Below are 13,618 nucleotides of genomic sequence, written 5' to 3'. Positions count from 1 at the left end.
CATCTAGCACATGACTTCGAGCGTGATCGAACGAGGAACGAGTGACATCGAGGGCACTAAATGGTGCTTCTTTAGGCGAAAGGAATGATTGTCGCCTGATTGTGACGGCGCATCATACTGTATAAATGTATGACCCTCACTGGAATCTGATCGGAGACAACTGAACACTCAACGCTAATTCCTGGGCGGATCAATGCTCGTCGGATGGCCGAAAGGAGGTCTTCTAGACTCGATCACGACTACATCATGCTGTCCACATTCTACAGACCGGTATCAAGACGAGATACGTCATGAATACTGTTCACATCCCGAGGTACGAGTACATGCTGCATCGTGTCACATTCAAACACATGTGGACCGCTACTATCCCCCGAATCGGTACACCGAGACTACGTCGATCTTGGTCGTATGGATAGAGTGTGTATCCGTGGGCTTAGCAATTATTCTGATCGCATCCTCCCTGATCAATCAAATTGAATCAGCTGATGTATGCCATATATGCCTTGCAGCCGTGTGAGCAGAGATGATTACAGTGCAAGTGGCGACACGACAACTCACACTGATGAATCGGTACGATTTCGCCTTGCCATCAAGGGGATGACAGAACCCATCAGCGTTGAACTCGTACCCGTCATTCTGACAAGTACATTCTTGACTGTCGTACGTCATGACGAGGCAGTAAGGGCTGTTCCAGGGGATCCCGTTGTTAGGGATATAGACTGAACCCATGTTGAGCTGGGAGAAACAACCGGGATTGTTCAGGTTGAACCCGATGGATCCGTCGACGCTACAGTCGCTGTCTGCCATCGAGCAGTCTTGTTAGCCCGTTTCAGGAATGAGACCTTCTAATGATGCGTCTCTTTACACTTACCAGTGAAGAAATTGGCATAGTTATCAGCTCGAACGAGAGCGGTAAGCGCTGCAAGGTATGAAGTGGCGAAGAACGATTTCATATTTATTGATGAATGCGCGATTAGAGTTGAACAAACGTTTCGTCAGATGACGAAGAGAATGACATGAGATCGCAGTAAATCAAGTCCATATTCGCAACATGTTTATCATTCAGTGTTACCTGTGAGCGCAAGGTACTCACCGTGACCCCGATCGAGAGGTAGTGGACGACGCTTCTCATCTCGGTTGCGTGCATCACTTGGCTCCACAGTATCACGCTAATCATTCTGTGTTTGTCAAGGTATGAATTCTCACGCAGAGTATGAAATGAGAGCACATCCGAAGAAAGAGAAGGCGCGCCAGACACAAGGATACACTTGCCATCAGCAAACACCACTGCTTCCGACGAACGCATTTGGCATCCCAGACCACGTCGTCATAGGGTCTTCTGGGTTACAAATCTGTCTCGCACGCGGTAGAAAGGGGTGATATCGGTTCGTTTACCACTTGAAGGATAGTGACTACTCCTGGCCAAGGATGCGCATCATTCATTTATTCTTTACATGCGATGTAAAGATACAGCGAAGAAAACAGGCAAAGCGAAAATAGGAGCTACAATGCCATCTGGCGGACGTAGAGCTCCATGGCCAATTTAACAGTTGTTCTCCTCGCATTTGCCCTATTGAAGACCACTGTCAGTTTGTCCTTTGACTCATCCCATACAAGAAGGGTGTTAAGAGCTTGATATTACTTACCGAAATGAATCTGTAGGAGCTAGCTTTCCCGTCTAACTTGTGACAGAACCCAGTAGCTCCGAAATTGTAATAATCGTTCTGGCAGGAGCATTCCCCGTTGTCGTAGGTCATCACGAGACAGTGCTGGTAGCTGAAGGGACTACCGTTGTTGGGGAGGTAGACGGAATGTCTTCCAGATTGAGCGAAACAGCCTGGGTTGTTGATATCGAAGCCGATCGAGCCGTCTTCGTTGCAGTCCTCGTCTATGAGTTCAAGCGCGGTCCGTCAATTGCGTCTGACCCTTTTCAAAAGTAGGAAAAAGAGGTCCATATGGTGGAGAAGAGAGTGAGTGAAAAATCAGACATTACGCACCAGAGAAGAAGTTGGCAAAGTTATCAGCCATAGCCGAGCCGACAAGTCCAAGAGTGAAGATAGAAGCGAAGGTGAATTTCATCTTGTTGAATTATCCTAAATTGACGACTTTCGTGTTCGTGCGATTTTGAGTAGGGGACTGAAGATTTTATTACAGAGACTACCGAGCCATTAAGACCGAGAGCAGCATCTTTTATAGGCATCCTGCATGAGACTCACCGCACTGCTCCTCCGGGAAGCCGAAAGAATATGCATAGAGCAGCATGGGGCAGTTCGGATAACAAGCTTCTAGATCGTCTTGGCGCTTGGATTGATAGTGTGCTTATCTAGCTTAGCTCGGCGACTAACTAAAGATATAGTTCAGGTTCGACTAGTCCAAAGGCACATGTTCATCGCTTAACGTCTATCTCACCGCAGTGACCGGTCCTTTGGTCTGATGCATATGACGTACAGACAAAGTTTCGTGCGGAAAGCGATGCTCATCATGCTTGAGACCACTTGAAATCATCTGATGGTTAGTCTGGGAAGTACCCATGAGGTCAGGTCACGCCGCATCCTCAGATCCGCACGAATCCACGAGGCGAACGTGCAGAGATGCAAACGATGTAACATGTACTTGAAATGATACAAATTGGCTATTGAGAAATACGGGAATGATGGTAGAACACAAGCGTGAGAAATGTCTTTAGCTTTGTGATGATCCGCTCTAGCAGTTATTCTCATCGCAGAAGCCCTGATCCAGTCAAGTCAGCTCAAACATTGTCACCACCAGCTCAACGTGTATATGATATTACAGATGATGGACCAACGTACCCTGATAAATCTGTACGACTTGGCCTTCCCATTCAGCTTGTGACAAAACCCCGTCGCTCCAAAATCGTAGCCCGCATTCTGGCAATTGCATTCTCCACTATCGAACGTCTGGACTAAGCAATGCTGGAAGCTGAATGGATTGCCGTTGTTGGGGATGTACACCGAGTGACGGACGGGTAAAGCGAAGCAGCCGGGATTGTCAATATCGAATCCGATGGACCCGTCTTCGTTGCAATCGTCGTCTGTCGCATCAAGCAGTATCTCAATCAGAGTCAGTCGAGGCTGAACCTTTGTAAAGATCTTCCGTCAGGCTACTCACCGGCGAAGAAGTTGGCGAAGTTGTCGGCGAAGGCGAAGCTCAGTCCCATCAGCAGGACAAAGACGTGCACTTTAATGAATTTCATGATGTTTGAACGTTTCGATCTGCTGAGGAAGACGCATAGTTGGAGAAAAGCGGTATAGATTGCGATCTTATATATCATACATGAGCTACATGATGTCCCTCGCCAAGACTGCCTGATCAGTGTTCTGGGGAGAAGTGGCGTATGAATTTATCAAATGCCGCAGTCCACAATGATCCTTCACGGTCATCATATCGATCAAAAGGCGAAGAGTGATTAATCACTTGTTGATTACTCTTGATTTTGATCGATTATGTATCTAGTCATTTTCGCACGTCTGATTATGGTCCACCTAGCATCAAGAATCAATAGATCAATCACCATTCAGTTCCACTCTGGACACAATGATCGGCAGGCTGCTCCACTTGATTGTCCCCAAGATATTGTTTGATTTGATTTTAGAGTCGCAATCAACGCATGGAGTCATCGAAGTGGGTCTGAACGAGGAATGCCACACAGAGTAAGAGACTCGCCACTCGAAGCTGGAACATCGTCGCGGGATTGAGAACGCATACATGACACTGGATACATGAGGAGTCATGGAGCATATGAGGGTGATGGATCAGTCAAAAGCGCTACATTCGATAGAACGGCAAAATTCGTGATGCGCGAGGAGCATTCCTGAGAAGTCCCGCTTAACAGTTGTTGGACGCGCATGAACCCTACCAAGTATTCCGTATCAGCGTCTCTTCTCTGTTGAACCGTATCAAAGTCCAGCAGCAGGGTCATCATACTCACCGAGATGAATCTGTAAGATTGGATCCCTTCCTCCAAAACAGCACAGAATCCGGTAGCGGTGAAGACGTAACCTCGGTTCTGGCAGCCGCAGGTCTTGTCGTCGTAGGTGATGACCAAGCAGTACTGGTCGTTGAAGGCCGCATTGGGGATGTAGACGGATCTTCTCCCAGCTTGGGCGAAGCATCCGGGGTTGGTCATGTCGAACCCGATAGATCCGTCTTCGTTACATTCGGTGTCTACGAAGTGTGACAATTGGGACCATCAGCGGCGGACTCGACCGTATATAGAGCGAGTGAGTGGGATGACAGAATTTCCGGTACATCATGATCTAGAAGCTGCACTCACCGCTGAAGAAATTGGCAAAGTTGTCTGCGGCGACGAGAGACGCGAAGAGTGAGACGAGGAAGAATGCGAGGCCGAAGAACTTCATTGTGGTCGATTTGTCGTATTTGTGGTTGTACTTGCGAAGATATGGGATGAATCGTTTGAAGAAAAGAAGAGATACTCATCTGGTCGAGAGGTGTATCTTATATACCTTGTTGACGGATTGATCACCCACGTATGACTATGAGCTTGGGTACTGCCCAAAACTGATGGAAAAAGGGCCATGACGTCGGTACGCCGAATCGCCATAAGACTTCACATGTATCAGCATCAGCATCATAGACGCTAAAGCCAGACAAAGGCCATCAAGGCGGATCTGTCAGTCTTAGCGTGTGCCAATCAGTCATTGGTTCGAACAACCTGTGCACCTGCTGTATCAGGTGTAACGATCGAAAGGGACAAGATGCGTGAATTCATGAGGTTAGTAGATTCCTATAACTTACTCTACCTGGTTCCTGGTTCCGGAACAATGCCGTGACGGTCACCCGGGGATAACGAGACGGAGACGACGCCGGCGGTTCTCCGCATTTAGTGAGATCTTATCTCGGCTATTCAGGAGGGGGCGATAAATGGTGAAACACGCTACGAGTAGTTGGAGACTACTGATGTGCTAAAAAGAGCGATGCTATGCATTTGACCGTGCTTGTGACCAAGACCTCAACATACGTATCTCGAAGTGTATGGCTATGACAAGAGAGATTGACTCGACTCGCACGTTCGTTGTTTGAGGCCGAATTGCTCCGGATGCGATGAAGCGCAGAAAGCGCTTGGCTCAATGGTGAGAGCTAAAAAGCTGTCTGGATGCAAACAAACAAACGGAAGTGTTCAAATACCAAGTTCATCTGACTGTACTCCTCTGCTACTTGGTCTAAGTAGATTGCGCTTGTCGCTTTCCATGTATCACTTCTGATCGATGACCGAATGCAGCATGCCGATCAGCTGAGGCCAATTGAAAGCACGAGTCGTTGACGATCGATTTGCAGCTCTTCATGAATCTATATTCTCATGCAGCGCCAGATGATCTAGTTTCCATCACTCGTATGCATACTCTTCTTCTCCGTCATTATCTATCGATACATATTCCATTCTTCCGTTCAAGCGATACCGATACAAGGACAACTACGCGACAGCCATAAGACTTATACAGCTTATGGCCCGAAGTAGCTGTTTCTAACCTCTAAGCGTGCTACGCTTAAGGGCAGTTGTCGCTTCCACAAGATTCCTACATATATCAAAGGTATCAGTATCGATCCACCTCACGAGATCTACCCAATGATTGAGAGCAAGACTCGACTTACGTGGATGAATCTGTATGAGCCAACCGTGGGGTCCAACTTGTGACAGAAGCCAGTAGCGGTGAAGTCGTACGCCTGGGATTGGCAAGAGCAACTTCCATCAGGCCCAGTAGAGACGAGGCAGAATTGGTCGCTGATCAGTCCCGTGTTGGGGATGTAGACTGATTTTCTGCCCTTCTGAACGAAGCATCCGTCATTGTGCATGTCAAATCCAATGGAACCGTTCTCGTTACAGTCTTCGTCTGCGGGTATAGTCACGAGTTATCAGGAACTAGCATTCTCCATTCGTAGTCATAGAGTCCTCGGTGGACTGTGATGAATGAGGAAGGAAAAAAACCAACTCACCATCGAAGAAATTGGCGTAAGAGTCAGCTTGGACATAAGCGGCCAAACCGAGAATAGCGAAGAAAGCGGTAGTGGTGAACTTCATTGTGGTGTGGGTAGTTGTGCTTGTTGTTGATGACGAAGTTTTCTTTGAAGTAAGTGGAAGTAGCTTTGTTATTTGATTGAGAAAGAGAAGAAGTCGGAGGACCGAAAGATCATCTTATATACCTTGATTCGACGCCAAGTCCTCTTTAGAGGTATTGATGAGACCGCATGTCCAGCCCGAAATACCGATACACAATGACGAGGTAGTATGTCATGCTATACGCTAGCAGAGGTAGGTGTAGGGTACTCGGCTGGCCGAAGTAAACGTGTGTTGCGTGTCTGAGGGTCGACGTCAACCCCATCTCGATCCCCTCGACGCAAGTCACCTGTTCCTTCTGTCTCTCGACCTGATCACAGCATGCATCATGCTTTTTTTCTAGCATCAATCACAATCAAAGGTATATCTGGACCATTTAATCTGCGGATCTTTGCTTCTCAGCCATCTCGGAACTTGATCATTTAAGCGACGTCGAGGCCAATTTTCAGCATGAGTATGCTGATGCCCTGAACTAAGGTTAGATTAGATTGGAAACGACACTAGAGCAAAACATCAACAATCATCCTCATCACCGCAATCAATCAGACGCACGCTTGTACTCGCACGCATTGATCTTGACTGATGTCATTGTGAAATATCGTCCAGTCCTCTCTGTATGCAAATTCGGCCATCCGGTATGAAGAGTGAGCTATACGAGTACGAGTTCCAGTGGACCACTCATCATCGAAGTCCAAACGGGTTTAACCAAGTACCCTCCTTTCGTTAGCTTGAGAACGACTAGCTGATGTCCAGGCGCTGTCGTCGGATGGCCGAGACCAAGTGAAGGCACAGGATTCAGGAGGAGCATGTCTCGACTGACGAGGATTCTTTGCGATCGAACGGCCACGGGTGACTTCCCCCTCGTCGCAGCAGGCACTTGCCCGGGCTACAATTCTGTCGTTTCGTCTCATCGTTTCGTGCCAGAACATTTTTCATACGTCCATACTCTTACAAGCAAATAGCATGTATACTTACAACAGTCACTCGTATACCTGTACAGATCGTATGAATCGTATGAACAAGGTAGGAAGAGGAAAATGTCCCGACTCCTCCCACCCCTGCATGTCCGCTGAGCTCTGAAGAGAATCATGAGGCCCCGCTCAATCTCTCAAAGGTTCCAAGAAGCTGCAAATCACCAGGCCTATATGCCCATTCTCGTTTCTCGCCACTAAGACCCCGTCATTATCTACACCTACTTCAGGATAAGGGAATGAGGGGAGTTCGTCGATGCGGCCGACTTCGTGGAAGACGCTATGAACAGCCGTGGGTCAGCTGGATGGTCGCAGACGGTTGGAACAGGTTGTTATGTTTGAACGTTGACTCACTCGATCAGATCGCCTGAGACCATAGACAAGAATCTCAAACCTCTATATCGTCTATCTCCCAGCTCGGCGGGATCGCTACGGAGTCAAAGTCAGTCTGGGAAACACTTCGCAGGAGGTAGACATGGAGCGACGAGCTTGAGAAATAAGCAGAAGGAGAGATGGCCGATAGGAGATCGAGGGGTACCATGTGTAGTGTGTCTGAATGATGTCGAGCGAGCAGAATCATGTACAGTAGTGGCGATAGGATGCACAGCACTCACAAATCCGCCACACAAGCACACTGATAGATGACCTGCTCATTCCTCCATCCTTCCGCTGCGTCCATCTCATCCGTTCTCTGTCTTTGTCGATGCACAATCACAGGGGACGAGGGTACGTTGGCGAAGGGGTGTGTATATCTGCTGGTGTCTTCAAGAGCCAAATCCGACACATCTCCTAATCCCAATCCTACTCCATCACCTGATCCAGATCCTAATCCGTTCCTCCTTGTGGATGGTATGTCCACATTCGTACTAGTCGAAGCAAGCGACACTTGAGAAGAGTTAAGATCCACACTGAACAGGTTATTGCTCGACGGCGGTGTGGTGTATACCGGATCTGAGATTGCTCTCTTCGAGTCGTTCCTAGATAATCCAGTGGTCGGTTTCGTAGGGGATAATCCCAATCCCTCGAAGATCGGCTGAGTTGGATCAGCTGAGATTCTAGGCAACCCCCATGACAATCTACTTGACGCTTCCGAGATGATTGAAGCTGAAGAAGGTTTCAACCCTCCTGCTGAGGATGTGCGAGTGTGCATCGGAGGTCGAGCGACTGTGGGTGATCCGCCAGCTTTGGGAACATTGTGCTTGGAATTCGATCGTCGAAGGAGGTTGAACATCGAGGAATTCGCACTCGATTCCTTTGGCGAGGTGACCGTGATTGTGGAAGGGGTAGTCTGGCTGCGTAGCGACGATGATCTGAATCTGCCGGATTTCGAAGGCGCAGGACTAGCAGGTCTAGAGCCGTTCAGAGACGTAGGTGAAGTGACAGAAGCGGAATGACGAAGACCGGGGGATAACATCGGGCTACCCGAGCGAGAAATGGGTCGACTGCCTGGTCTAGTGTTGAACGATGCTATCCTGCTTGCGGCGATGCGGGCTAGAGGATTTTAAAAAGCAATGTCAGCTGTGTCCCAGCGGTCAGGGGATAGATACTCTCGCAAACCTACCAGGTCTAGTACAGTTGAAATGTCCCATCGCTTCACCGTACGGTGCCCAGCTCTCGTGCCAAGCTTTGACGATCCCTCTCGGAGTCGAAGTGTCGGTTGGCGATCGCTCAACTTTCGGACTGAGCGGCAAGACCATCCATGCTTCCTCGTACGCTGCCAGACGCTCTTTGATTCCTACGTGATACTTTGCCTGAGCTTTGGCAAACCCCACAAGAGCTATATCCAGTATCCTCAAACACCCTTCGAGGAACGCTGGGAGCTCATCGACCAGTTGGGTATGCAGAGCCACAAACTCTGCTGCTGATGACGCCAAACTTCTCTCGATTGTCTTCTTAGAAGCTTTCAGAGCGTGATATCTCGTGTAATCTAGGTATTTCACATCTCGCTTGTGTATGACTTTGCGGGGGTTCGATGTGGATTCGAGGAGTTTGGCGAAGATAGGCATGATCTGTTGTCGGACCTCGTCGTTCTGCGCGGCGATTCAGCCATTGTCACGTCAACACTGAGTCATACACCGACTCACAAGGTCTCTCCACACCTCCGAGATGGTACTATCGATGACTTTTCTAAACTCCAGCATCCTCCTGTCCGTCGCATCAGACGGTTCGAGCTGTACAACCCTCAGCCAGGTGCGCATCACCCCGTCTTCTGCAACGAGCACCTCCTTCGCAGCCGCGGTCCACAGTATGATCTCCTTTCCTACGCGCCTGACACATTGGTCCAGCTCTTCTACTTTCACCGCCAAGTCCTTGAAACTGCTCATTGAGTGATCAGGTATCACCGCGGGTAAGCTGAGTTCCGTGCTGGATGCGCTTTTCGACAGGGCCAAAGAAACAGTTGATGAAGCAGCTTTGTCCTTTCTAAACCGTTTTAGACCGAGCAATTTCGAGGCGGGCGGTTTGTTCTCCTTTGGCGATACGTTGGTAGAAGGGGCTTTCTTCGAGTTGATCACGTTGGACACTACGTCTTTCCTCCGTTTCGCCTCGTCGATCTCCACAGCTATAGCCTTGGACATCTGGGCGGCGGTTCTGATGGAGAAGTAGTCTGGATGGACAGGCGTAGTGCAATTGAGCAGATCGTCGAAGAGTAAAGGGTACTTGGTGATTCGCTGGACAGGTTTGATAAGCATGGAATCGAGGTTCCAGGCGTGCGTTCGATCCTTGATGGAAAGCCAGCATTCCTTGAGATGTGCGTTGTGCGCGAGGTCGGACTGAAGTTCCACCAGTCGCATCGATGCTTGCGATTGTCGGGCGCAGTAAAAGGTGTAAAGTGGGCGGATCCGGGGGATCTGTAGAAGAATTAGCTACGCACCAGGCTGGTTCGACTCACCATGGCCACGAATACCTCGCCTAGTTTGTCACCTCCTGCTTCCCCTTCCCTCGCTGCGATGGCGAATCCTTCCACATCTTCTCCCATAGCTTGCTCAAAAGCAGCAGCCAGTTCCTCGGCCGCAGTGGCCAGCTGGTCCAGATTCAAGAAGACGGTCTTGAGATCCGCCGGCGAAAGGGGTTTCCCAATGGGAGGTGCCATCGAGGGTATACTGCTTGACGATCGTTTGTGCTGCCTGATCGAAGGTTGTGGAGTGATGTTGAAGGATGAAGTGGAGCTTCCTGCTTGCGATCCGGGAAAAGAGTTCAGATTATATCCATCCGAAGGGCTTTTGGGTAAAGGTGTCGACGTGCTCGAGTTTGGGAATATCCAATTTGCCGAGTCATGCCCACTTGAGCGTTTCGTTTCGGCCGTTTGGTATGTATAGACTGAGCTTCGCCTGGAAGCGTCGCTTGGGCTTATCGATGAATCTCCATTGGTGGAATATTGAGATCCCGGTCGGAGGAATCGGTACATGTACGCGTCTCGTATCAGAGCTAGATCTTTCGCGTACGCCCTTTCACTCGAGGCGATCTCTCGGATCAGGTGGGATCGTTTCGACATGACAATCGAGGGCGAGGTGGGCAAGAGCGGTCGAAGAGGTGTTTCAGGGAAGCGCGCTGCGGTGGGAGAAGAAAGCATAGCCGGCGATTGTGCTCCTGACAAAGGTGATTCCGGCGTAAAGGCGTGATGGACTACCTTGCCTTCCCGCAGGATGGGCAAGGAAGGGGATTTGGCTGGTTCTCTATGGTCTACAGTGGTAGGGGAAGTCGGCGTTGAGTTCTCGTGAGAGCCATAGGTTGCAGCGGTGGAGGGCGTTTCGACGGGGACAAAGGGTAGGTCTTTGTCGGTCAGCATGCTCAGGCGAGGCAGTGACGAGGATCGCTAGAAAAGGTCAGCAAGTGACGCACGGCTGATTGTTTTGCATCGACTCGACTCACCCGGTGGCCCTCTCTGCCTATATCGAAGCTGGATCGCTGACTCGAAGGCGGCAAGTCTTTCTGTTTCCCCCAATCTACCGACTCCAGCCTGCTCTGCCTCCTCCTGGCTGTACTAGATACGCTGGATCTAGCAGTGTCCTCGCTCCACGCCCAGCTGTTTGCAGTTGCTGGAGCCGAATCCTGCGAATAAACCGAGGGGACGGTGAAGTTGGTGAAGCGGATATCACTGGGTATGGCGGCTTGCTGATCAGGCGGAGTTTGTTCTCTAGATTTAGGGACTTCTGGCGGACCCATCAAGCCTTTCGGTTTACTGATCTCTGCCTCAGACAGCTTCTCCAATCTGGTTCGGAGCGATGTTGGCGTGCCCACCTGCGCTATATTTGATTCACCAGACCCAGAGCGAGACGACTGTTTGCGAGAAGTGGGAACACTGATGGCTGGCTCAGAGTTTTCCCTGCTCAGAGTGCGCAAAGGCGATTTGGCAGGGACGGGCGGAGTGGGCAGAGCGTTGTTGATCGATGAAACCGATGACAAGCGCGAGTTTAGCATGGGAGGCGGGGTCTGTATAGTCAGATTGGGCGATTTCCTCGGCGACGCAGATAATCTTCTGGCTGCCAGACGGGAAGGTGACCCTTGGGGTGAGATAGGTGGGGTATTCCTTGGTGATAACCTGTGATCGACGGACGACGCCTTGCCTTGGGAGTTTGTGCGTGACGCTGCAGCAGACGTAGGTCGCTTGACAGGTTCTCGAATGGTTGATGCAGCTTCGCTGAGCCGGCTGACAGATGATTGGGAACTTCCACGCCGATTGGACGGCCGCCTGTCCAGCGAGGTCCTAGCTGATTCCACGGTAGGCTCAAGCATGACATGTCTCGAGGCTATGCGAGGTGAGATGGTCGGAGGGAAGTCTTTGGTTGGGCTGGAGAGCCTCCGTGAGCTCGTCCGAGGCGATATAGGCAGTCGTGGGCCGTTGGCGGATTTTGGCGTTTTCGGTGAGCCCATATTGGGTGAATGGGGATTTGACGAGGTGCGTTTGGGTATGGTGACGGCTATGCTGTGATTCGACTTGGGAGAGCCAATTTTGGGAGACGTCGGCGTATCAGCGGTGGTACCTCGACTAGACCTCGAGCTTCTATTTGGACCACCTCTAACCATTGGTGTTGACCCTGAGTCCAAGGCGATTGGAGTCGGCTGCGTGGCCCTGTCTCCAAACTCGGTGAAGTACGTCTTGGACCCTGCTTGGGAGGAGCTGACGGAGCTCTGGTATAGGGAAGCAGTCGTGCTGGGGACTGATGATTGGGACGATAACGAGTCGGACGGCTGATGAGACGGTCTACGGCTTGCCGCAGGTGATCTAGGCTTCGGCTGGGTCAGATCTGGCTTGGATGATTTACGCCGCAGCGGTGGAGGACGCTTGACCGGAGAAGGGCTCGGTCGAGAGACAGTGACAGAGACGTTTGAGCCTCGAGGACTCGTCAAGCGGGAAGGTCCTGCTGCGGAGGTAGGCGGGGTGGATGATCGAGACGAAGCGGTGTAGAAGGTATCAGAGGTTGAGCGGGGTAAGGATGATGCAGACGATGATGGGAATGGCCTGTTAGTGGCTCGAGGAGATACCTGATTGGTGTTGGATGTTCTGCGAGAGGAAGAATGTGTCGATGTGGATGTGGAAGGTCGAGGTATCGAGCTGGTGGATGAAGCGGGTGAAGGTGTGGGTCTGGCTGATCTGATTTTACCATCTGTAGCTCTTCTAGATTCTATCACATTACTACCTCCGGGTACACCTAACCCTAGATCAAGATTCCTACTGACACCTGCTCTCCTGATCCCAGTCATACTGGTACTTCTAGACGAGCTGGAGGCAGCTCCCGTCGAAGAAATACTTCGACCCTCTTTTCGGGGCGACGATGGGGGTGATCTGATTGAGGAAGGTATGCGTGACGGTATGCCGCTTCGCTTCGGTATTGGCGGTTTCCTATCGCTTGAAGGAGAAGAAGTATCTGGCTGTGTCTTGGCTTCGAACTTTTGGATGGCTTCTGATACCGAGGGAGACCGTCTATACGTCGAGGAAGGAGGAGTGGAAGCGGGTATTCTAGATGGTCCTGGAGGGGTGGTGTTCATGGTGTTGACAGACATCATGTATTACATGCGCTTGCAGATCTCCTCCACACAGAGTCGTGTCGTGGCTATGTTGAGTATCTTGTTCTCCTTCGGTACCGTATGAATAGGCTGAAGGTCGTTGTTGACGGTCACGCTGGGCGACGATCTTTTCCTCCCTGTACTTCCTTCCTTCTCCAAGCAGGCATCCGATTTACACGAGGTTTATAGCATCGATGCGGGACTAATCGTGGGGTAGGATGTTTGATTCAGCATGTACTTGCTAGCGATATGCATATGTCAGCTCAAAGGAAGAGGGAAGATAGGAGTTGTCACAGGGTGTGTATAGGGCGAAAGGGAAGGGGCAAAGGTTGATGGTGACAGCTCACTCACAGTGAGCCGGTCCTCCTTCTGGGCACGTGCCGATATTTGGATGGTTGAAACGATGCCTCAGCCCCTCACAGTCGTCAGGAAGCCTTGTAGCGCCTGTTGATGTTTCGATAAGTGGGAAAAGAACAAGAAGAAGAAGAAGAGGAAGAGGGAGGATAATGAGGATATCCGCAAGGGGAGAAGATGACAACAACAGTGA

At 50.4% G+C, this 13,618-nt stretch overlaps 6 protein-coding genes across 6 annotated transcripts; all 6 read right to left on the bottom strand.

The window, feature by feature from the left end:
• Positions 1-433: 433 nt before the first annotated feature.
• I303_107569 (uncharacterized protein) lies at positions 434-953 on the bottom strand (the record flags this gene model as incomplete). The annotated part of the gene is made up of 3 exons (XM_018410843.1): positions 434-460; positions 559-800; positions 872-953. The coding sequence occupies 3 exons, from the start codon at positions 951-953 to the stop codon at positions 434-436; spliced, it is 351 nt and encodes a 116-aa protein (XP_018259511.1).
• A 590-nt stretch (positions 954-1,543) lies between these two features.
• Positions 1,544-2,079, bottom strand: I303_107568 (uncharacterized protein; the record flags this gene model as incomplete). Its single annotated transcript, XM_018410842.1, has 3 exons — positions 1,544-1,570; positions 1,647-1,888; positions 1,998-2,079. 3 exons carry the CDS (start codon positions 2,077-2,079, stop codon positions 1,544-1,546), a joined length of 351 nt encoding a protein of 116 aa, XP_018259510.1.
• Positions 2,080-2,703: 624 nt separating this feature from the next.
• Positions 2,704-3,214, bottom strand: I303_107567 (uncharacterized protein; the record flags this gene model as incomplete). Its single annotated transcript, XM_018410841.1, has 3 exons — positions 2,704-2,730; positions 2,811-3,052; positions 3,130-3,214. 3 exons carry the CDS (start codon positions 3,212-3,214, stop codon positions 2,704-2,706), a joined length of 354 nt encoding a protein of 117 aa, XP_018259509.1.
• A 632-nt stretch (positions 3,215-3,846) lies between these two features.
• On the bottom strand, positions 3,847-4,379 carry I303_107566 (uncharacterized protein; the record flags this gene model as incomplete). Its single annotated transcript, XM_018410840.1, has 3 exons — positions 3,847-3,873; positions 3,950-4,185; positions 4,295-4,379. The coding sequence occupies 3 exons, from the start codon at positions 4,377-4,379 to the stop codon at positions 3,847-3,849; spliced, it is 348 nt and encodes a 115-aa protein (XP_018259508.1).
• Positions 4,380-5,525: 1,146 nt separating this feature from the next.
• On the bottom strand, positions 5,526-6,058 carry I303_107565 (uncharacterized protein; the record flags this gene model as incomplete). The annotated part of the gene is made up of 3 exons (XM_018410839.1): positions 5,526-5,555; positions 5,632-5,870; positions 5,974-6,058. 3 exons carry the CDS (start codon positions 6,056-6,058, stop codon positions 5,526-5,528), a joined length of 354 nt encoding a protein of 117 aa, XP_018259507.1.
• Positions 6,059-7,194: 1,136 nt separating this feature from the next.
• On the bottom strand, positions 7,195-13,053 carry I303_107564 (uncharacterized protein; the record flags this gene model as incomplete). The annotated part of the gene is made up of 7 exons (XM_065969619.1): positions 7,195-7,345; positions 7,420-7,494; positions 7,680-8,556; positions 8,627-9,095; positions 9,150-9,836; positions 9,956-10,879; positions 10,936-13,053. The coding sequence occupies 7 exons, from the start codon at positions 13,051-13,053 to the stop codon at positions 7,195-7,197; spliced, it is 5,301 nt and encodes a 1,766-aa protein (XP_065825691.1).
• Positions 13,054-13,618: the final 565 nt, after the last annotated feature.

Source organism: Kwoniella dejecticola, chromosome 10, assembly GCF_000512565.2.
Source record: "Kwoniella dejecticola CBS 10117 chromosome 10, complete sequence".
Taxonomy (NCBI): domain Eukaryota; kingdom Fungi; phylum Basidiomycota; class Tremellomycetes; order Tremellales; family Cryptococcaceae; genus Kwoniella; species Kwoniella dejecticola.
The sequence above is the reverse complement of the archived record's forward strand: the minus strand, read 5'-3'. Positions and strand labels throughout refer to the sequence as shown.